The sequence below is a fragment of the Labrus mixtus genome, chromosome 14, assembly GCF_963584025.1.
Source record: "Labrus mixtus chromosome 14, fLabMix1.1, whole genome shotgun sequence".
Classification (NCBI taxonomy): Eukaryota; Metazoa; Chordata; class Actinopteri; order Labriformes; family Labridae; genus Labrus; species Labrus mixtus.
The window spans coordinates 25,396,050-25,420,690 of record NC_083625.1 but is presented as its reverse complement, the minus strand read 5'-3'; the positions used below and the strand labels follow the sequence as shown (position 1 = coordinate 25,420,690).

Here is a 24,641-nt window from a genome sequence, read left to right as displayed (position 1 = left end):
TATAACTATGATAATGTTATTGAAACTTTGTGAATTGTTGATGATGTAATAAAGTTCTAAAAGTGATGCACGGCCATAAACCCATTTCTGCAGCAGTATCAATGTTGTTAAGTGGATAGTGACTAAAGTTTTATAGCATGTTGTGCAACCTGTGTCATCTCCAAATACTCCATAATATGTCAGGAAGCCCTGTTCAGGACATGACACAGCATGTCTGTGTTGTTGGCTCACAAAGAACTTCACTATATCTTGTCAGCGTAATCAGCAGCCTGAGGGTGAGTGAGGACAGATTGTGAGGAAGAAACACTGACGTCAGGACAGGCTACCTAAAAATAAATCAAAATACAAATATCTGAATACCTTTACAAATATATGCTTGTGGAATACTTAATGTAAACAACACATTTCTACAATTAAAAAGGGGCCTACATCAAATACATTTTTGGTGCCTTAACCAACTACTCATGTAATATACTAAAGAGTATTACACAGTATAAGTATGAGGAAATAAACAGTTCTTCTCAACTTATAAGTGGGCATCTGGGTGAGCTTGGTGGTTGAAATTTAAAAAAATTGGAAATCAGCACATCAAGTTAATTTCCCTATCACACATTTCATTTTAAAATCTATTATCTGGTATAAGCATGCCATGCGTCATTTCCTCATGATGATATATTGTTTGGGGGATTTTTGTTGTCCGTCTGAGCAATTCTAACCAAACTGTCTGTCATCCATATAAGGAAAACTTGAGTCACAGACCCGGGGTAAATGGTTGCTCAACACGCCCACCCCCCCAGCACTTCCACTTCAGACTCAGCCTATATAACAGCTGAATCCTGCACAGAAACACAAGAGGCATCCAACGAGGAAGCATGAAGTCATACAGCCTGTGCATCATACTAAGCCTTGCTCTCACAGCTCACTGTGCTCCAGCATCACCAGTCACCGTGCAGGATGAAGGTTTTGCAGAGGTAAGAGTCTTTACTGTGACTTGTCGTGCATGCGTTTTCACTATGATTGCATTTAAGATGTGCTTAAGTTATACACATCATAACCAAACACTGGGTATGAAATTCCTTGCTTCTTTTATAACAGAGCTACCTGAAGAATTTCTTCAACCTTACGGAGGAGACGGGTCCGACTATCAGACGAGGAATCAGCCCTGTGACCAAGAAGCTGAGTGAGATGCAGAGATTCTTTGGTCTCCAGATCACCGGCACCCTGGATGCAGACACCTTAGCAATGATGAAGAAGCCCCGCTGCGGCGTTCCAGACGGAAAAATTGCTCGATTCTCCACCTTTGGAAGCAACCTCAAGTGGCAGACAAACAGGCTCACCTACAGGTGAGTGATCTAAATAAATAAAATGTGTGAAAGAGCTATTTTTCATCAGGTTTGTTTAAAAAATAACGTATTCCTCGTTTATTCCACAGGATCGAGAACTACACACCTGACATGTCTGTATCACAAATTGATGACTCCATAGAGAAAGCGCTTCAGGTTTGGGCCAATGTCACTCCTCTGAGATTCACAAGGATCAAAAGTGGCACGGCTGACATCATGATCTCCTTTGGCAGCAGATGTGAGTCTGAAATATCTTTCAGTTGTAAAATATGTACTGTGATGTTGCACTCAGATCAGAGCAGTCCTTCCATATTTTAAAGGAAGATACTCCATTACAAGTAGAAGTGCTGCAATTTAAAAAACAAAAATAATCATTTTAAAGAGATGGTCCCATGTTGGTTTACATCATTAGTCCATATGTTATTATCTCCGTAGATATGAGCAGCATTTTAAAGTTGATATTTCACATAAAGTAAATGATAAGATAAAAGATAAACTTTATTGAATCCCATTGGGAATGAATGGGGGAAATTTTTTTGTCACGACAGCAATGTCCGATGCATCCTTGGACAAGACACTTAACCCGAAGTTGCTCCTGTGGCGGCATATGAATGTGTATGAATGGGATTAGTTAATATACTAATGGACACTTTACACAGCAGACATCAGGGTGTGACTGTGGTCAGAAGACTAGAAAAGAGCTTTACAAGCTTAAGTCCGTTTACCATTTACCAAACTTTTGAAATGGATGAAGTCAAATCAAGTCAAGTTTCCGAGGCATCTAAGTAGAACTCTAAAAACGTTTATTAACAAATAGACGTGAAGTTTGCATTTGATTAAATTTTGTATTTAAGGAGAAAAAATCCAAAAGACCCCCAAAAAGCGCCTTAAACGTAACAACACATACAGCACTTCCTGTTGTTCATATTTGAGTGACATTTATCCTTTAATGACAGGCAATCAACCACAACTTAGGTTACATAAGTGTATCCTTAAAAAAACAAGGAGACAACAATCTTTCCACTTATGGCATGTCACAGCTTGCAGGCATCTCTGAGGCACATTTTTTCTAGTTGTTGTTTTTGTACCTTATTATAAATGGTGTTTCGATGCTTTAGCGGCACACACATCCTTGGTTAAAAAAAAAATTGTCCTGTTGAAAACTTGACCATGAGTAAATGTTCCTTCTAACAGCACATGGTGATTATTACCCCTTTGATGGCCCTGGTAACACTCTGGCCCACGCCTTCGCCCCGTCTCTTGGCATTGGAGGAGATGCTCACTTTGATGATGATGAGACCTTCACTTTCCGCTCAGACAGAGGTGAGTACATTAATGCATTTACTCAAGTGCTGAAGACATGCTTGTTCTCAAATAGGATATTTTTGGTTTGTGTGATCCTACATGTTATGATTATGATTGAATGCATTGCAATTTTTTTTAAGACAAGCAAGGCAATACATTGCTAACCCATACGCAGTTTAGAAAATATATTTAATATAATTAATATGCTGAGAACAGCATTGATATTTACAGCATCTCTTTGAGCATTCCTATGAAATCCTTACATCTTACTGATTCATTTTTATAGAGAATCAAATCCATGACCACATGTTGGGACAGTCCTTCCTTCCAGTCCAGTGCCATAATAAGAAGTTTGATGGATACATCTAAGCTAAAAATAAAAAGTTGGATACTTGAACAAGTGTATCTGTATTTCCTGTAGGATTCGTCCTCTTCATGGTGGCCGCCCATGAGTTCGGTCACTCTCTGGGATTGTCTCACTCTGATGATCCTGGTGCTCTCATGTACCCCACGTACTCATACAGAAACCCTGACACCTTCGTGCTGCCGCGGGACGACGTCAACGGAATCCAGTCTCTCTATGGTGAGTACTCATATTGGTGCATCTATTGGTGCAAGTTTGCAAAAAAAAGTACTTGAAAATGATCCCTGAAAAACTCAAACTAATGCTCTGTTGTTAATAACTAAATTGTACTTAACCTCCAGGTCCAAACTCTGATAAGGATCCTGCTCGTCCTGAACCTGAGCCCCCCACCACCCCTGATTCCTGTGATTCCACCATGGTGTTAGACGCTGTCACCACCCTGCGAGGAGAGATGATCTTCTTCAAGGACAGGTAGGAGACACACTGAGCAGCAGGTTGTTTAAACAACTGAAACCATTTGGTCTTGATCGTGTGCATAATGGTTATGTTCTTGTTTTTTCAAAAGCTTCTTCTGGCGTAGCAACCCTCAGAGTGCGACAGCTGAGCAGAAACTCATCACAAGCTTCTGGCCCAATGCTCCCTCCAACCTCGACGCCGCATACGAAAGCCGACAGTCGGACAGAATCTATCTCTTTAAAGGTGCGTCTTCTCCCCTTACCTACCTGAAGCATCAATCTGATGCCACTTTAAAGTTAGTCTTAGTTTTCTTTGCTCTATGTTGTTAAATTATTTGTCTGTCTGCAGGTCGTAGGGTGTGGGCCTTCAGTGGCTATAAACCCGTGCGTGGCTATCCTAAAAAGCTAACCATTTTTGGTTTTCCAAGAGGTGTGACGAAAATTGATGCAGCCCTCTATGATGCAGAATCAGGAAAGACTCTGTTCTTTGTGGGCAACAATTACTTCAGGTTTGTTTAAGCAGATGAACATTTGATACTTAGGTCGTTTACGTATGATGAAGGTTTACATAATGGCGTATGCATGAATCTAATTCCTGCCTGTGTGTCTTCAGCTATGACGAGGCCAGAAGGAGAATGGATCAGGGATTTCCGAAGAGGGTGGATCAGACCTTCAGTGGTCTGACGGGGAAGGTGACTGCAGCTTTCCAGTACAGAGGTGGGTAGCATTCAAAGCTAACGTCAAAAATACAAAACTGAGAAAAACATTTATTGTTTCTCTAAAGTCAGAAAGCGAATGAGCGTAACTCTTTAAATCAACAAGTACTGAGAGTAACCCTGAGTGTCTGTCCCGCAGGTTTTACTTACATCTACAGTGGACCGTACATGTTTGAGTACCACCTGCGGAGCAAGAGGTTGTTCCGTGTGCTGAGGAACAGCTACTTCCTGCGTTGCTCAAACTTCTAGACCAGTTTACAGCTGCATGTTGTTAATGTAGCCGCTTTGAATAAGAATGAATGTATACAGGGTTGAAATAGTACACTTTAAATATTTCTATTTGTGAAATCATTGTGTTTTTTATATTTAATTCTATAAAATGTATTAAGAGTTGTAAACAATGCACAATTCAAAGAATGTGTCAATAAAGTTTTATATTATTTATACACGTTTTCTGTACACTGTTATTTTTACTTTGTATTAATGTTGGCAACAAACCATTTTAGCCGTCCTGCACATAGACTGTAAAAATCATGGTTAGTGAAATAAAAGATCTTAGATCAAATTCATGGCTCTTCCACCTCTTAAGCTTTTGTTTGACTGGGCTTTTTACAGTCAGTCAGATTTAGAAATACAAAATATATTGATGAAACTTTTCTCTGTAGGGCAGTCAACCCTAAACCAAGCATTGACGACAACTACCTCTAATAACTGCAGCAGGGTAAAGAGGAAACAAAAAGTTAAGACCCTCATGTATTAGGCTCCTACACCAAGGCTGAGAAATAATCTTATCTCCGACAGATAGCCTACAGGTGTAGTTTAACACACACATTTACACATATGTCAAATTGTGCATCGGCTGCTTTGATGTATTTAGGTTTTGAGGGCGGCAGTAGCTAAGTTTGTAGGAACTTTTGGGTTGGGATTGGGAGGGTTTAAGTTTTAAGTCCCGGTGTGGACCAAGTCGGGAAATTGGTCTAGTTGCTGGAAAGGTGCCAGTTCACTTCCTGAGCACTGCCGAGGTGCCCTTGAGCAAACACTGAGGTATACCCCCACCAGCTCAGGAGCGCTCGCTGTCACTCTGACATCACTCCATTAGTGCATGGCCATAGGATCCTGTTTGTGCATGTTTGTGTAGCATGTCAACAGAGTGAAAAACAGAATTTCCCCTCGCGGGATTAATAAAGTATTCTTCTTCTTCTTCTTCTTCTTCTTCTTCTTCTTCTTCTCAAATGTAAAAAAAAAACAGGAAATTAGCTCTGAGAAGGCTGCAGGCACTGGCAACATGCCAACAGTGGAGCAGCCACATTTCTTGATGTTGCCTTGAATTTCTGATATGTCTTGCGTCCTAAATCCTTGAAATACTCACATTGGGTAATTTAGCACAAGGTCAAAGCAACAGACAGGGATTGTGTGTGTTCTCAGCTGTAATAGGCCATGAAGTTAATACTTAAATGTGATTAAATGAAGAACTGAGTACAATGTTCATTCCACAACAACTTACTTTGACAAGACAAGACACATAGTCTGATGTTCTTTTTGAAACACTTATCCTGCATCATGTTCATGCAGGTCTAACCTTCTCCAACACCTAACACCCCCACATCCCCACCCTCACACCCCACCCCATCCCACACACTCAATCCTGTTGTCATCACAAAACTTCTTAACTGATCTTTTTTATTTATTTGGACTGTTCATGTTCAGACTCTTGCAGGAATGTATTATTGCCCCATCATGCATCTTTTCCCGCTCATTACCACCCAACCAAAACAGTGACATCGACAGTTTCAGGGAATAACCGAATAGTGCGTCAGGACTTTTCATCCGAGCAGAACCTGAGAGGACGAGTTACTGGATTTGATCTTCTCTGCAGGAGTGAAAAGGAGTCATCATGGAGGGTTCACTGCCTCTGATGATAGTTGTGATTGTGGCTCTCTGTGGAGCTGTGCCGCTCCCTACACCCAGCCAAGAAGAGGTCTCTAAAGCGCAGGTAAACATGTGACGCTCCAGTGATTGAATTGTTGTGCTGTTTGTTGAAAAAACCCCCCCCGATGTGTAAGAAAAGGAAGCTCAATCAGTGTTTCTTTGTGATTCTGCAAGATCCATTCTCTTTTAATAAAGTCAAACAGATAAGATCCCCTTTTTGATTGTTTGACAGGAAGGAAAACATACACAACCACCTTTCAGACATATTGATTTCCTACCAATGCCTTTATGGACAAAATGAACATCTGAACTTGGGGCTACATGTGTCATGGTCTTCTGCAGAACATAGAAATATCTCCACATGCATCCTTTCTAATCTGCATCTTGACCTCGTCTGGAGGTGTCAGTGTTGCACGTTTACAGTTTACCCTTGGTGCCGCTGTAGAATGTAAAATGATTAATGTGGGTTTTTATGTTTTGTCAGTTTAAAATAAAATTAGCTTCACATCCCATATGTTACATGTTCAACCAATACAGTGTTTTCTTCTGTAAGCATGCTGTTTTTCAGATATGAGGGAAAATAATTGTAATAACTGGTATTGCTGAGATAAAAAGTAAACTAAAAGTTTTAAAATGCTGAAAATCTGCAGCTGTGATTGAAGAAGTTTCAGGACGCTCAGATGTGTTATGTGAAGGCACAAACTTCTGAAGATACCTTACATGACCAAATAAGGTCGTTGATAAGGTGTGTGAAGATTCCATTGGATAACGGATTCCAAAACAAGGAAATACACACCTAATAAGGAAATCTTGACTTTACTAACAGTATCATTCTGACATTTCAGAGGTGAGTTGGAGACACCCTCGTGTGATGGTGGGGGCAGCGAAGGCACCATAAGCAGCTGATTTGTTTGTTATACGACAGAAGAATGCACGGATCTCATAACTGCACTATAACGACAACAAAGTAGTCGTTACAAACTTTGTTCAGATACGTCCGTCAGTAATTGGCCTTTATCCATTATGCCTCAAGCACATCTGTTTATATGCTCTGCACAGTGCAAGTCGTTTTGAAATCAAAATCTTATCTTGGAGTTTATCAGCGTTTGATTTGCAGCTTTTTGACTAAAAGCTCCTGACTGTTCCATCAATCACTCAAAAATGATCCACTCTTAAAAACATGCAATTAAACACTTATAGTTTTTTAATCCCTCGAGGGGAAATTGAATTTTTTACTCTGTTGTCGAACATGCTACACACACATGCCCACAGCGAGCGCTCCTGAGCTGGTGGGTTGCGTTTCAGTGTTTACTCAATAGCAACCCCACAGTGCTCAGGAAGTGAACTGGCACCTCTCCAGCTACCACACTAATTTCCAGATTTAGTGAGCCGGGACTTGAGCCGGTGCGAAACTCCAGTTCCCAACCCCAGTCCCTATAGACTGAGCTACTGATGCCCCACATCAGCATGTAAATAATACATAATAATAATAATGCATTTTATTTATGGGCGCCTTTCATGTCACTCAAGGTCACCTTACAGAAACAGCAGTAACACAGTGAGTTAAGACAAGAACACAATCAACTACACAAAAACAGCAATAGTAAAAAAAGGGCACGGTCAGACACAATAGGCAAATCTAAAAAGATGTTTTTGAGCTTTGATTTGAAGGTGGGGAGAGGGTTAATGTCATGAATGGTTTGTGGGACGGAGTTCCAAAATGTTGCTTTAGCATCAACTCTGTGATGAGGTGATACAGATTTGAAATCAAAAGGGTTACAACCTTGAATTAAATTTGAATTATACATATAATCTTTTCACTTTTCTCAACATTCTTCATTTCCATTTGAATACATCCATGTATCACCAGAGAGACTGATCATCTTGCTTCTCCCTGTCCTCTGTCCAGGAGTATCTGTCTCAGTATTTCTCAGACGTCGGTGTCAGTGCACCCAACAGCGTCTGGCGCAGCTCTTTGGACTCTTTTGATGACACCCTGAGAAAAATGCAGGAGTTCTTTGGGCTGGAGGTGACGGGGCAGCTGGACTCAAATACCATAGAAGTGATGGCTCAACCGCGCTGCGGTTACACGGATGTGACCAGATACAGCCATTTTGAGGGTAATCCCAAGTGGAAAAAGCCTTTGATAACTTACAGGTAATGCATGACACTAAAACATAAATCAACAAGTTTCTACACAATTCTTCATAATATACAGCACAATGAAGCTTCTGGTGTGTGTTTTTCTATACCATTTGCACTTTAACATCATGGTAGGATAACTCAATACACTCCAGACCTGAATCGACGCGATGTGGACGACGCCATAGCCAAGGCTCTGAAAGTCTACAGCGACGTCATTCCTCTGGATTTTAAACAGGTCGATAGTGGAACGGCTGACATGATGATGAAATTCAAGGGTCGAGGTACTTATCTGTCCTCTGTACTTTTTAAGAAAGTGCCTTATCTAATTTAAACTAAAACTCTGCTTTTCTAAAAAACCAGACCACGAGGACTTTGCTCCTTTCGATGGACAGGGTGGGGTCTTAGCTCACGCTTTCTCCCCCGGTGAGGGCCTTGGAGGGGACGCCCATTTTGATGAAGATGAAACCTGGACTCTAACCTCATCAGGTACTTGGGATTTAGTTTTTTTTTTTTTTTTTAACCTGGGCACTATTCTACACATTTTGAGGTCTAAATGATTAATCTACTCAAGCATGCTTGGACTTGCTTAAGTAGATTGCTTCCTTGATAAGCTGCTAAATACATTTTCACCTGAAAAACAGTGCCTGACAATTTCAGAAAGGATCACTGCAGGGACGGACCTTCAAGGCTGCAGGCGGATGAAATATACTGAAGCATTTTCAAAACTGTTTTTAATCATTCCTTCTTTAAAGTACCAACATTCCTTCTTAGGGCATCTTTGTAATTGAGATGACCCACAGGAATTGTATCATTGTGTCTCTGCAGGAACAAATCTCTTCTTGGTGGCAGCACATGAGTTAGGACATGCACTGGGATTAGGCCACTCTAAGGTCAAGACCGCCTTGATGTTTCCCAACTACCAGTATGTGACCACTGAGGACTACGAGCTGTCTGAGGATGACAGACAGGGAGTCCAGGCTCTCTATGGTGAGAGCTTTTTCTAATTCACAGACTCATATTTACAGAAATCCTCATTTACCTACATGGACTCGTCTTCGTTCTTTCTAAAGGAGCCAGGGAAACATCTGCTCAACCGACAACTAAACCTGACCCAAACCCAAAGCCCACCAAAATGCCAGAGCCAAAACCACAACCCAACCCTGAACCAGATCCTGAACCCACATCAGAGCCTCTTCCAGACCGGTGCAGCAGGTACCTGATCTTTGACGCTGCAACCTCCATCAACGGAAGCCTTCACTTCTTCAAAGACGGGTGAGACTTTTATTCACAGGTTTGTTTTTATTAAAACAGGAACAGAAAAGAACAAAAACTAAGACGTGACATTTCATCCTGAAAATGTCTCAGCAATAGAAAGAAGTTGGTGGGAAAAGGACAACAAAGAAGTAAATAGGATATTTTCAAATTCTAATAATTTAATAGATACAAACCAGGAGGCGCCAAATAGCCATGATGTCGTGCATCTGATGTATGAAAGCTATTAGTCCTCAGCGCAGCGGCTGTGGGTTCCAAACCGACCTCAACCCTTTGCTGCAAGTCATCTCGCCTCTCTACTCTCCATGTCCTGTCTCTCTCTGCCCTATCCAATAAAGGTTAAAAAGCCCAAAAATAGATTAAAAAAAAAAAAAAACAGATAAAAACCGAAAGGCCTATAACTAATCAGAGGAGTTTGAAAATGTATACACTTTATTTTACTTTAATAACGTAGTTCTTGGTTGAGCTTTAAAGATAAATGTTCTACCAAATTAAATTGAAGTTTTTTTTTTGCTGGGACAGCTAAAAACCCAGAAAAAATATACATTTTAAATTAATCTTAAGAGGCTCTAGTCCAGCTTTGATTTTGGTGTCCAAACATATATTAACAATAAAATAAATGCAGCTGGCCTCACCTTTCACCTGACAGAATCGACATATTAATGCGACTCTCAGATTGTTGTTTGTTGGTTGTCTTTTTTGTCATTTTAGTTCAACAAAAAAAGCTGCACAAATAAGGCAGTTAAATGAAAGTTAATAGCTGTTTTTAATACTTGGCTGCTTTCATTCTATCATAGAATAAAGTGCTTTCTTGTGTCTTTGTCAGACATTTCTGGAAGAGAGGCAGCTCCTGGGACGGCATCAGTGTGGAGAAAATCGAGTCTGTGTGGCCTGAAATCAAAAAAGTGGATGCCGCTTATGAGTACAAGAAAACAAACATGGTCATTTTCTTTGAAGGTACAAAATCAGTTCAGTTAATAATCCAACAAGAGGCTTTTTGAGGAATGGTCTTTTTGTGAATTTAAATGTTGGAAGGTTCTGAAGAAGGGAATGAGTCACCTGATAACACCTAGCTGAATGGACCCGCGACTGATACATCTGAATCTGCATTTATGTTTTCTCATAAGAAATTATTTTTACATAACATATTGTGCAGACAGGACTGCTCGAGGGGGGGAAGAAATGGTTTCATCATGAGTTTACAGTAATGATTCTGAGCATGACACCTAAACAGACCTGTGACAAGTAAATCAAAAGTGTGGCACGTTTCGCCTGCAGCTTCCTCAGGTTCGCCCAGCACTTGTTCGCTCACAAAAAAGTAAAATTATTTTGTGTGCCACAGACTTTTGATTTAGGCTGTGCACGGGGTTTCCCTGTCGGCCATTTAGAAAAAACCTGAGACAAGGTTTAGTTTGATTTCTATGCAATACATTTTATTAAAGACGTGTTTAAGAAAGCAGCCCTCTTAAGTACATTTTTGGAATCAAATACGCCTGTGACAGACACTGACAGATTGTGTTGTAATGTAATTTGAAGCTTAGACATGCACAGACTGGATTCTGGCTCGTTCTTCAAAATTCACATCCCGCTCCTTCTGGAAACCAAAATTACACTTGCTATGAAAAGGTAAAAGATCCCTCAGGTTGGGAGTGCAAATAGCGTAGCAGTCCTCGTCCCTCTGGCTGTGGGTTTGAGTCCGCTCTCCCCCACTCTCTCATCTCAACATTTCCTGTCTCTCTTCAGCTGTCCTATCCAATAAAGGCCCAACAAATTACTTAAAAAAAGATCCAGGTCTGTTGGGAGCAGACACTCTATGGCGATGGAAAGTTTAATGACTGTATTGTTAGTTATGTTTCCTTCTCTACTCTGCTAATCTATTTTAAAACGCTGTAAGAAGCCCTATTTGTCAACAGAGCTGTCAATCATGACGTTACACCCACATCTCTTTTTGCATTAAATAACTAATTGAAGCTAAACTACGATAGAAGAATGAACACCTGGACGTAAATCAGCATTATACAAACTATTATGACATGTTCTGATCTCTGAGGTTAACAAAAATCTGTTTGACATGTATTTTAGTTTTATAGTTTGACCCATGTCCCATCTGTTAACATGGAGGAGGCCGCAGCCAGTCAGCAGGGGAAGCTCTAATCTTTTGGCTTCACTGGCATGCAGCTGTAGCTCCATCCATCTTTATATACAAGTTATGCTCAGGTTATTTTTTAAGAACAAATTTGACCTTTTCTCTTCACAGGGGATCACTACTGGGGGATCAGTGGGAACACTGTCCTTCCTGGTTATCCCAAACCTATCAGCGACTTCGGCCTCCCCCCATACATCACCAAGGTGGATGCTGCTGTCTATGTGCCGTTCACAAGTAGAACCCTGATCTTTGTGAGGGGAAGATACTGGAGGTGAGTCGTCTCGAGGACCCATGAATCTGAACATATGCTATAGAAAGATGATGCATATTGAGAAACACTTCCATATATTTCCCTTTTAGCTACAATGAAATGCTAGGCAGAATGGACGACGGTTATCCAAAAACCATCAGCATTGAGCTGAGTGGGATCGGCTACAATGTGAATGCTGCTTTTCAGAACAGAGGTGAGTAAAAGTCATTTATCGATCCCTCAAAAGGAGGATATTAAGTTCCTTTTTGGCAGATACCGATGATGAATCTGTCATTTCAGGTTACCTGTACTTTTCATCTGGATTCAGACAGACCGAGTACCACTACGAGCGCAGACGAGTGATTCGCACTATGTTAAACAATGGGTGGATGGATTGCGAATAAAAAAACAAAGACCAGATACACAGAAAAACACACACACGTATACACACACATACAGACACATGCACACACTTGTAAAAACATGTTACCACACAATAACAGATGACAGTTCATGTCTTCTCCAATTACTCCTGAGTAGCTTTTCATGTTTTTTTCCCCTGTAGAGTTTACTACATAATAAATAAAAACATACTGTAATAATCCTGTAGGAGGCATCTCTCTCTTTTTATGCATCAATGAACCAGATTTTAAAGTGCAAAACATTAAGAGTAGATGAACTGCTTCTTTATAATGCCTGAATGTTGTGTTAGTTTTTATGTGAGGTGATAGATAGTAAATAAAAGGTGGACGTGGTCATCGTAGTATCACTCTAGCCTCAAGTTTAAAGTGACCACAAAATGTAAGAAACACATTAAATACGTTTTTTCAAACATGGTTTCTGTCCAGTCATTTCTTACCCTGCAGATTTATGCTGATGTGGATTTTTCTGATCATTTTAAGTTTGACTACATTCTCTGAAGTGAAGATAATTGATTAAAAATCCTCATGTACAAAGGTATTATCAGCTCCATGTTTTTAAGTATCAATATAAATGATTAGGTCATAAGATTAAAAACACTGATGCATCAGCACATTGCTTTTAAATGTTGGAACTGGAGCTACTGTAATGCGTGTTCATCCATGTGACGTGACCACAAAGAACACAAGTAGTGGGTGTTGCACATAAATAAATAAATAAACCATCAAAACACACAAAAACTTTGTGATTCATCCCAAGAGATTACACATTCAAATCAATAACACTGCATGGTATCAAAAGTCTAATCCAACTGCAAGTCAATTGAAAGTGCAAAAAGCTATAACAACAACAAACTAAAAAGAAGGGACATGATATAAAATACCCGTTTTATATTTGACATGTTATTCAACTTTTAATAATGTGCATTTGATTTTTTTTTTAAAAGAAAAGAAAAGCAGAGGTTATGGTAAGAATATGGTTAGGTATATCAAACAAAGTCAATAATTGAATTCATGTTGTTATTGCAAAAAAAAACATATCTGAAAGGCTTTAAACTCATTTTGACTAAACTTTTAATTTTAGAGTTTCCAGTCGTTTCATTGGTCAAACTTCAATATCCACAATGCCCAGCGAGCGATGACGTCACGGAGCACACCTCTCACTGTGATTGGCTGATGTATTTATCCCTCCGCTGCATGGCTGAAGGTGAAGCGGTCTGAAAGTGTGTGAGTCCTCTCTGCTGCACAAGATGTCATCCAGTGGACTTTTAAACATGCACGGTGTCTGTAAACGTCTGGTAAGTGAGGGACTTCAACATATCTGGGTTTTATTTTCTGCTTTTTTGTTATTTTGCACACGAAAGCGACATTCAGCAGCATTTCTGCTAGCTTTAAACACAAGGCCCTCATATTAAAGCAGCTGAGCTAACAGTGTTATGTGTCTGTCGAGCGTCCTTGAGTGAACTAATGTTACAACATGAGAACACCTGAGAACCGCTACAGGTGTTTATTAGACGCTTGAATATCACACATGACTCAATGTCTGCTTCTCAATAAAGAAAGTCAAGTCGTCAACAACAACAACAACAGCAGCTAGCTTAACTGAACTTGTAAAAAGCCTACAAGAGGTCATGATGTTAACCTGTGACAGGTACATGTCAGCTTCACTGACACAACACCAAAGTTATGGATCTATATTAGCTCCGTTTTCGTCGTAATGTTGCTAATGTTAGCTGCCAAGCCTGCTGTTATTGTTTGCAGAAAGTTAGCTCATTAATTTCTGATGCAAACCTTGAATAACTTTAATCAGAATTGTTTCAAGTTTTAGATGAAGAGCAGAAAATACTGGAATGATCAATTTATAAAAAGGCAATCCTAAATCTGGATAATTCATATGCACAAATCTCTCCACATTCATCCTTATTTTTCTAATACATGTATGGTCTGTGTGTATGAGCACACACATTATGCACCACGATACAGGCGTGATAAATCAGTATATCATTTCCGCCTCAGCTGGCAGTCTCTTCAGGTGTGCTCTGTATATTTGAGGCATTTCATACTGTATCATGTTGGGGGGGAAGTCTTTCTACAGTGTTTCTAATTTTGATTCTTCTGCTTCTTTAGGCTCACAAGTACGTCTCAAGAACGTACTCATCTCGCCCTTCACTCAATGTAAGTACAGCAGCACATATTTTAAATTCTGACCACAGTTAAATGTTGGAGCAGCACACTTCAATGCACATTATGAATTGCTTTGGTTTCAGGAAGTGGTCATTGTCAGCGCAGTCCGCACTCCAATGGGCTCCTTCAGAGGCAGCCTGGCAGCAGTTCCAGCCACCACACTGGGCTCCATTGCCATCAAGGGAGCCATACAGAAAGCAGGTCAGTTCAGATGTTTCATTTTGTTTAGGGAGAAGTATCTTTACCTGTACATTATCGTCACCTGGTGAAGCAGTGCTCAGCTAATGTATGAAATGACCAAAGTTTTCTAATTTTCCGAGAATGCAGGAATCGCTCCTGAAGAGGTGAAGGAAGTCTACATGGGAAATGTTCTTCAGGCAGGAGAAGGACAAGCCCCCACCAGACAAGCCTTGCTGGCAGCAGGTAGGACACAACCTTTTTTTTCTTCTCATCCTTAATTATGACAAATATTGATGTGCAGAAAAATAGCTGCAAAGTTATCACTCAATCAGACTTTTGAACTTATTATCATCATCATTTATTTTGTTTTAATCCTCAGAAAACACATTGAGAACCCTCATTTGTAATGGTACCGAGGTACATAGAAAAGAGGCAAGAAACAAATAAAACAAGAGCACAGCAAGAATAAAACAGGAATTACTTGCAGTTAAAAGGCAAAAAAATACAATGAAATAGAGGAAAATAATAAGTAAGAATAATTAAAATATTATAAGCAAAAAGGTTCAAATCCATAAGATCAGAAATTTCTGCACAGAGCTAGTAAAAACAATCCTGATATTAATTTTCTAACCAACCTGCTTAGAAGCTTTGGTACTTTGGCGTCTGTGAGTGTTAAGAAAGAGAGATTGTAATGTTTTAATCTGTGATAACAAGTAATTATTGAAGTATTAATACTTTTGACACAGAGCGATGGATTGCCATTTCTTTCCCCTTCTACAGCAGACAGCTTCAATGTTTACATCTGTAATCTGGATAATAATAATAATAATGATAATACATTTTAATTAAAGGTGCCTTTCAAAACACTCAAGGTCACTTTACAAAGCTAGAGATAAAAATGAGTAACAATACATCGATAAAATGAATATCAGGCAGGATGGATAATGATAATACAGAATATGCCAGTTTGAGTTTTGAGATGAGACTTTAAAATGAAGAATGGAGGGGGTCAATATTACAGATTGCTGGGGGGAGGGAGGTCCAGAGGTGTGAGGGGGGATCCACACATCCTACAGTACATGCAGGTCAAAGGCTATGAAATAAGCAAAACAGGAGCTAGCAGCTTCCCAGTGACGAGGCTTGGGGAGTCCTTGTATTCATTATTCTGTAGAAGAAAATCTGTTTTTGTTTTTTGACATTGTTGAGTATTATACTGCTGACTTTTGGAAGTCTGACACAGAGGCAGGCAGAACATTTTATTCATGATTTTTTTCTTAAATTCTCTCATGTCTGTGATTTTATCTTCAGGCTTGACCCTTGGCACTCCAGCAACAACCATCAACAAAGTCTGTGCCTCTGGCATGAAGTCCATCATGTTGGCAGCTCAGAGTCTGATGTGTGGACACCAGGTAGATACACACACACACACACACACACACACACACACACACACACACACACACACACACACACACACACACACACACACACACACACACAGGTTCTCTACATGCATGGACAGATCTGAGCCCTGAAAAGATAGAGGAAAACTTTGTTATGACCCAAAACAAGCTTTGTTTACATTTAGATTTATGATACTGTTAAGAGATTATAGTCACTAAAGACTTCACTTTAAAGGAGCAATCTGTAAGATATGTAGTGAATGAAATTATAAAAAATGGCCTTACTATATGATCAGACATTAAGGACACATGGTGTGTTGAAGTGCTGACACAATGCGGCAGCCAGTATGTCCTCCTTCTAACTTTAGATTCTGGTCCTGAATGTTTTTTTTTTTTGTAGGCATTTTTTAGGCTCGTGCTCAAACTAGGATCAATATTGGAGATGCTTTTGAAAAATGGAGAGAGGTTAGAACACAGAAATGTTTAGTGTCCGTGACATGGCAACCTGCGTGCTCATCGACTCTAGGTTAGCAGGGAGCGGGCAGACAGCTCTCTCCAACGTTTTGAATTTAGACTGCAGTACCCATTTCAAACACTAGGTGTCAGAGTTACATATTGTATCTTTAAGACTAAAACCAGACATCTATGAGTTCTTTGACAAATGGAATATTTATTTTATTTTCAAACTTTGAAGAACAAAGTTTTTGCTGTAGGTAGATAAGTAGTATGTCTGTCTATTAATACGCACTAAACTCCAGAAAATGTTCAGGTTGAGCTGCAGGTTTAAACAAATGGCAATTTTTTTACATATGACTTTACCCCAAATCTTTCCTGCCAGCACCCTAATAAAATGTCTATATGAAGTCAGGGTGAGGTAGATAATGAGATAGATATGCTGACACAGCTGGTAATATTCAGTCAAATCCATAGTGAGCATACAGGAGATGGTGATGTTGTTTATATCCTGGGATCAATGTTATCTTTGTGCATGTTGTGAATGCTGCTCTATGCTCATACTCTAGGCTAAATTTAAATTAGATTTAATAAAAATGCAAATACTGTCACTTTAGTGTTGGACTCTGTTGCTTCATTCACCACATTGGTATGTTCTTAATATCACACCTTGTCTTCCACTGCGTCCTTCTCATGTTATTACAGACTTCCAGAGAAGATTTCAGGGCAGCCTGTCTTGAATCTGAATGATTTTTCAGGGGTACTTGTGTGAAAAGGATTTGTGTGTTTTCAGGATGTCATGGTGGCAGGAGGCATGGAGAGCATGTCAAACGTACCTTATGTGATGCCCAGAGAGACTCCAGCCTACGGAGGAGTGAGGATGGAGGACCTCATCGTCAAAGACGGGCTCACTGATGTCTACAACAAATTCCACATGGTAACCATGGACCTCCTCTCTCTTTTCACCACCAATATGTCAAATTCTCTCCAATAACTTCATATATTTCTGTTGACAATAAGGGGTTGTGCTAAGACTTGGTGCAGGGCTTGATTCTGGAGAAATAAAATACCAAGTAGTATAAATATCCAAGGGGATTTTTTTTTTGTTCATATTTGAAAAAGTTTTTTGGACTAGAAATAATTTCTAAGAGGACTCGTCAAACCTCCTTGAGTAGGTTTGTAACACTTGTGATAAAAGTGTAACTTCATCTCTGCTGCTTGTGTCCTTCTGTCTCTAAAAGGGAAACTGTGCAGAGAACACAGCGAAGAACTGCAGCATCACCAGAGAGGAGCAGGACGCGTACGCCATCAGCTCATACAGCCGCAGCAAAGCAGCGTACGAGGCCGGCGTGCTCGCCAAGGAGATCGTACCTGTGAGCATTCCTCAGAGAGGTACAGAGCGGCGTTCCAGGCCCAGTGACATACTGTCTGTCCTTTGGTTTATAATCAACACAGCGTATTTAACGTTTGCTTGTTGTTGTTGTTTTTTTTTTCAAGGCAAACCTGACGTGGTGGTGTCTGAGGATGAGGAGTGGAGGAGAGTCGACTTCAGCAAAGTTCCCAAACTGAGGGCGGTGTTCCAGAAAGAGAACGGTAAACAAAGAGGACATGTTACTGTCATTAATTTATTTACTTTTTCATTCTTCCCTCCTTTGAATACATATGAGGACTTTAGTACACTTCTTTTTTTTCTGCTCTCTCCTTCCCTTCTGTCCTGTAATTACTCATAATCTTTGTTATTTTACTTTTCTGTTCTGCTTCTGATTAACTAAATTTATAATCACACTTTTCAACCCTGAACATTTTTTTTGATTGGTCTCTTGTTTTTCAGGAACGGTGACGGCAGCAAACGCCAGCACCCTGAATGACGGAGCAGCAGCTCTCGTTTTAATGACAGCAGATGCTGCAAAGAGACTCAACGTCACTCCACTGGCCAGGATTGTGTGTAAGTACACACACACACACACACACACATATGCTGATGCGTTTTTCAGATCTGTGGTCGTTACAAAAACGTTACACACAGAAACCTTGCACACTGAGTGCAATGCGGCTGTTTTTCTATTGATTGCTCAAATTGGCAATATGAGGCTAAATGTCTCATAAACACTCGGTCTGTTTTCTCCTTTAAACAAGACGAGAGTGAGGAGAGTTTTACCTGTTGATAAGAAGCTGCAGAATGATCCCGATCACTTCCAGGTGTATTTCAGGATGTTAGTGGACCAGTTTGATTCATTGCTAGCTACACTGGGACCTCATTAAAAAGAAGACCACCAATGTCCGCCAAGCTATTGATCCTTACAGCGGCTGATGGTATATATTTGAGGTAGTAACACAACAGCAGACACACACACACACACACAAAGATGAATGCTGAAAATGAGGAAAATCAAATGTGTTTTCAGAAAAAAGACAGCATGAATGAAATTTATAAAACAAAAAAAAATGTATTTTACATGATACACAAAACTCACATCCAGAACTTTCTCTAACCAGAGACACATTTAACGGGATACTAATTTCTCAATTTGCTGTAAGATCTCAGGTGACCTCATTTTTTTTTTTTAGAATAAACTCCAAAAGTTCCAAGATCTGTTTGTATTTGTCTGGCTAATTTAATATGTGACTTTTTCCCTTCCTGTTACCATGGCATTAAACACTTTTTGAAAAACTAGATCTTCGTTGTTGTTTTTATAAACTGCAAGCTGTTTTATTAATTTATTATTTTTCTTTTTTAGCTTTTGCTGATGCTGCAGTTGCACCTATTGACTTCCCCATCGCTCCTGCATTTGCTGTACCAAAGGTGAGTCTCTGGAATCAGTCAGTCACGGTCTTCTTCTTCTTCTTAATCAAAGTCCTTTAACTTATTGTTAGCAGAGTCATATTCCATATTTATATTTTCAAATGCAAAAACTATAATAACTTGTGAAAATGTTAGGCTTTCTCTTTGTAAAGATTTCAGACTGGTGTCTTCAAACTCTGCAAAAACAGCGACATCTGGTGGTTCGCTCAACATACAGCAGCCTTTGAAGACTGTACCTACAGCATTTAAAAAGCCTGTTACAGTACATGCAAGCTTTTCCAAATGAAATGCACTTTATAGCCAGTAGACTCATTTTACTTCAGGTATTTTTTTTTAAGTCACATAAAAGTCTAAAAACCATCGACAGTATATAAACATGGAGGGAGTCTGAGTAACGTCACCCTTTGGTTTCTGAAGAGGTCATTTAAAGCTCGTCGATGGTGGGCGCCATGATGTACTTGTCTCAAACTAGCTTTCAGTTAACCTAGTAAAGAGCTGGAGCTGAGGAGGGCCTTAAACCACCTGACAAACTGTCAGCCTACCTGTCACTCAGATGAATCATGTCTATCAATAAGTCGTGTATTTTGCCATCATTGGTTTCAACATGAGCATGCTGAGCTGGATAAAATCATTCAAAGAGGCATCAGGTATTTATTAGGCTTTTTCACTGTTTCTGTCCAATAAATTATTCCTTGAATTTTCACTGAAATGATCCTTGGAATAGATAATTTAGCTGTTCTCTGAGTACTCTGGAACTTTCTTTGACTTTAAGGGATCTGCGCTATTGTTCATTTATTTAAATAACCTATTAAATAAATCATATATTTGGGAGGACAGTGAACCTACCAGAGTGTTTCATGTCATTGAATCATAACCCAGGGAAAACATTACTGTATCTACAGTAATACATTTTAATGTTAGAGTCCAAATATGTGAAAAACAAAACTCACAAAGAGGTTTGTTCTTTCCTGAACCATACTCAGATTGTTTGTGAATGCAGTTCTGCTAGTTAGTAACCCCTCCACCGTGTGTGTGTGTGTGTGTGTCAGGTCCTGGATGCAGCAGGGCTGAAGAAGGAGGATATCGACATGTGGGAGATCAACGAGGCCTTCAGCGTGGTCGTCCTGGCCAACATCAAGATGTTGGACATTGACCCCGCAAAGGTCAACGTCAACGGAGGAGCTGTGTCTCTGGGACACCCCATCGGGTAAGCAGCTGAGAGGGACTCGTACAGACCCCCTGGTCTTAGTTTTAGAAGAGGTCGGGGTTGTGACTTCAAGTATCGGGAAAAGAACAGTATCTCCAACATCTTCCTTTCCTCTGTGCTGCGTCTTAGATCCAGATTAGAAGAAAAATAAATGGCTGACACTGACAAAGTTCACAGACAAACGATAAAAAAAATAATATTTTGGGGGTAAAGATGGCCTAGTGGTTAGGTCACATCCTATGTACGCAGACTGTGGTCCGACATGCGGGCGGCCCTGGTTCAAGTCTGGCCTGTGGCTCCTTTCTCTCTTCCTGGTTTCCTGATCCATCCACTGTCCTATCAAATAAAGGCCATACGCCTAAAAAGTTGTGGAAGATCCATGTTTCTTAAATCAAATATTTTATTGATGAAGATACAGAAAACTTTTTCACATTTCTTGTCATCAGGTTGTTTGTTCTTAGGTGACCTCATTATGTTACGTGTAGTGTGCCGTTTATTCAAGTGTTAGAGAGCAGCTTTGATCTTGTCATTATAGATTGTTGTTCAGAAAATCCTGTTAAAGAGCCCATATTCATATTCTTTGGGGTTCGTATATTTAATCTATGTTCCTACTTTTGTACGTTCACAATAGCTAAAGTTCTAAAAAAGTCTCTGTTTTCATGTACTGCTCCTCCTTGCTCCCTCTACGCTCTGAGTCCGTCAGCTACGCTCTGCTGAGCCCACACTGTTAGACCCCACGTGGGCCAAGTCTGCTCTGATTGGTCTGCCGATCCGCTCTGTCGTTATTGGTCAGTTGCTCAGCACGCTTCTCGGAAATGTCCCGCCTCTTTTACCATATTGGGAATGCAGCCACTGGCTCCGTCCGAGGGGAGCATAAACATTAGCACCTTAGCACTACTGTGCTACCGGAAGCTACGGCATATTGTGGGCGTTCTACAGAAGTTAACGGGCGTGCAACATGAGCTGCTGGGCTTGCCACAACGAGCCAATGGGCTTAGATCAGTGATCTCACACTGACAATGACGTCGGACTGACACATTTTTATCGAGGGGGGCTAGAACCGAGCGTTACATGCAGCTAATGCTGCAGCTAACAGGAGGACGTAGGAGAAGCCGCGTTTCTGCGGACCTAACCTGCAGAATAGGGCTGAATGATAAATGGTTCGACTGTTGCGATGTGCAAATGCACAATATTCACATTACGGGACGTTCAATTTCAGTGAAGTGACCTGACATCTGTCATGCTGCCACTCTTCCGTTTGTTTGATGCAAAACAAAACCTCCAGTTTCCTCGTTCTCCATGACTAACTTCTTCACACAACCTTTTATCATGGTATGAAGCGTTTGAAAATGCTCAAGACAATGTATTGCGGCAAAAGATGTCGAGTATTGATTGTAGAATTTAAACAAAGTTTATATAAGCTCAGATAATCTTATCATATTAAAGGAGCGATATGTAACTCTGACCCCTAGTGTTTAAAATGGGTACTGCAGTCCAAATTCTAAACATTGTAGAGAACTGTCTCCCCCCGCCCCCTCCTCTCTAGAGTCTATGTTCACACAGGTCACCATGTGGTGGACTCTGAAGCTTCAGTGTTTATCCAGCTCTGCATCGGTCTGTAAACCTTTCTGTGTTCTAACCTCTCTCCATTTTTCAAAAGCATCTCCAATATTGATCCTAGTTTGAGCACGTTTCTGCTCGTGGAGCTTATTAGAAACATGCAGAGGCTTTTTAGGTCGGGTACAATCACTTCTATCTGACCCACTTCTCTTGCCCGCTTCTATCGCTGCAATACCTGTTGGTTTGACCTGATAACTGCTCTCATATCTGGCAAACAGAGGGGCGTCCAAAACGGCTGTGTGGTGGTGCCTTAAAACCGCCTACCTTCTCTGGTCCAAACAAATCCAGAGCATTCAGGACCAGAATCTAAAGTTAGGAGGACATACTGTCTACTGCATTGTTGTCAGAGAAGCCAGCACTAACATTGCTGAGACATTAAGGACAATTGCTCAGACATTAAGGAAACATGCTATGTTGACATAGCATGTTTCCTTAATGTCTGATCATATAGTAAGATCACTTTATCATTTCACTCACTTCACATCTTACAGGTTGCTCCTTTAATGTATGTCAAATCATAAATAATGTTGAATCTCTTTCTCTTCTTTCAGGATGTCCGGTGCGAGGATCGTGGGTCACATGGTGCACAACCTGAAGTCGGGACAGTACGGACTGGCAGGCATCTGTAACGGAGGGGGCGGAGCTTCTTCTATTCTCATCCAGAAACTGTAGAAAAACTGATTGTAAACTTTACTCCTCCTGAAACACTCTTTGGTAGTCTGTGTGTGTCTACTAGCTGTGGGCTACTCTCTCGTTTTACTGTGAAGAATCTGTTACACCTTTAAAGCCAGTGGCCTTCGTCAAACGGAAAAAAGTAGGACTCGACTCACCTGACATCATCACACCTGTCTTTAAAACACTCCTCTGTTTGAAACGTTGTGGGAAAAAAAAAAGGATTAATATTTAACTCTGACTTGAAGTGGTTAAATAAATAGTTTTTATGAAAGCACTGTATTGTTGTTGATGAATTTCTCTACTTTCTGTAAAGAAAAAATCTGTGACTTTGATACGTCTCCAAGTTAGAAAAAAAAAAAAAAGACTCTAAAAACCTTACGTTAAACTAGCAGTGATTCTGCATTTGTCTACCTAGTTATTAGAAACCTGATTCAGTATGAACATCCAACAATGTAAAACTACTGTAAAGCCCTTCACAGTTTAAGGCCCAGTCCCTTTTACACCTGGTGTAGCTGCAGGTTTAGATAATAAAAGGCAGGTTTTCATCAAATGGCTTTAAACATTTAGTGTTTGAAATTGTTTGCATATTAAATACCAGAAGAAAAGGCAGCAAGACACCAAAAAATAAAGATGGACATCAACATCTATCCAAGACAGAATAATGTATGCATACAGTACCTGTGTGAGAAAGAAGGTTAAAGATCAGCTGGAGATTCTCATCTGTGTGCACACATGAGTTTCCTGCTCGATGGTCTGAATAAAGACTAAATACATTTTAAACTTCAGTGAGGGACGGGGACAACTCGGCTGCTTGTGCTGGCTTTTTGAATAGATAATAATAAATTATGGAATATTGTTTTTTTTCCATCTCATGCACAATTTTAACGCTTCAACAAATGCTTAATGATGAGGAAAATTAGGACTCTTCATGTCACCAAACATATTTTAAATCACTCATTGAATCCATCCTCACTTTTAATATCTCATCCTGGTACAACTCCCTCATCACCAAACACAAAACCAAACTCTCCCGCGTAGTTAATCAGGCCGGCAAAAATAATCAACAAACTACCCTCTCTGAACTGTATGACTGCTCTGTGATCAGAAGAGCCACCCTGAGGACCCCTCTCACCCCCTCCACCACTCCTTCCACTTTCTGCCATCAGGAGCTCATAGTCCCTCTGGCCCAGAAAAAACCTCTACAAAAAAAATCCTTAATTCCCTCTGCAATAACCACCCTGAATAAAATCATATATACCCCTTTTTAGCAGCTGTTGTTTTTAACAGTCCTCTTTTAATGTCTGTACTGCACTTTATGTTTTTAATGTAAGTTGTGTTTATTGTTTGAGCCTTATTGTCAAAGGAGAAGTTATGTCACTGTTGGGACACATAATAACCTTTATCTATCTAAACAACTAAAGATATTAGAATATGTTGCTCCAGCTCCATATGACAGCACAGCACTCATTAATGATTATATTAACTCTCTCTCTCTCTCTCTATCTCGCCCACATTGAAGCAGGTTGTTTGTTCACCATATCCTAATCTCATACACAGTAAAAATGCTTTCTGGTGTAAATGACAGTTTTATAGTCTTAAATTAAAAAGGTTATCTGGTATTGATGCCTGACACACATGAAGGCAGCGTGATTTATTAGACTGAAGGGAATAAAAGCCTGAGCTTTAATTAACATGTTTAAGGTGTATGTATATGTACGGTTGTAAATATGGAAAAATATAATTATTCTACCTGACCTATCAAAGCTGAATGT

At 40.0% G+C, this 24,641-nt stretch overlaps 3 protein-coding genes across 3 annotated transcripts; all 3 read left to right on the top strand.

Annotated features, from left to right (window-relative positions):
- The first annotated feature begins 816 nt into the window (after positions 1 to 816).
- Positions 817 to 4,629, top strand: LOC132988530 (collagenase 3-like). Its single transcript, XM_061055980.1, has 10 exons — positions 817 to 971; positions 1,096 to 1,343; positions 1,433 to 1,581; positions 2,538 to 2,666; positions 3,070 to 3,231; positions 3,354 to 3,483; positions 3,578 to 3,711; positions 3,817 to 3,976; positions 4,081 to 4,184; positions 4,323 to 4,629. The coding sequence occupies exons 1-10, from the start codon at positions 873 to 875 to the stop codon at positions 4,430 to 4,432; spliced, it is 1,425 nt and encodes a 474-aa protein (XP_060911963.1). The 5' UTR covers positions 817 to 872; the 3' UTR covers positions 4,433 to 4,629.
- A 1,237-nt stretch (positions 4,630 to 5,866) lies between these two features.
- mmp30 (matrix metallopeptidase 30) lies at positions 5,867 to 12,757 on the top strand. Its single transcript, XM_061055976.1, has 10 exons — positions 5,867 to 6,176; positions 8,022 to 8,269; positions 8,390 to 8,538; positions 8,618 to 8,743; positions 9,083 to 9,244; positions 9,328 to 9,529; positions 10,356 to 10,486; positions 11,787 to 11,946; positions 12,036 to 12,139; positions 12,226 to 12,757. The coding sequence occupies exons 1-10, from the start codon at positions 6,078 to 6,080 to the stop codon at positions 12,327 to 12,329; spliced, it is 1,485 nt and encodes a 494-aa protein (XP_060911959.1). The 5' UTR covers positions 5,867 to 6,077; the 3' UTR covers positions 12,330 to 12,757.
- Positions 12,758 to 13,510: 753 nt separating this feature from the next.
- On the top strand, positions 13,511 to 23,143 carry acat1 (acetyl-CoA acetyltransferase 1). Its single transcript, XM_061055969.1, has 12 exons — positions 13,511 to 13,642; positions 14,472 to 14,519; positions 14,612 to 14,729; positions 14,856 to 14,951; positions 16,017 to 16,117; positions 17,358 to 17,501; positions 17,806 to 17,956; positions 18,062 to 18,157; positions 18,396 to 18,509; positions 19,303 to 19,367; positions 20,417 to 20,574; positions 22,746 to 23,143. The coding sequence occupies exons 1-12, from the start codon at positions 13,595 to 13,597 to the stop codon at positions 22,864 to 22,866; spliced, it is 1,260 nt and encodes a 419-aa protein (XP_060911952.1). The 5' UTR covers positions 13,511 to 13,594; the 3' UTR covers positions 22,867 to 23,143.
- Positions 23,144 to 24,641: the final 1,498 nt, after the last annotated feature.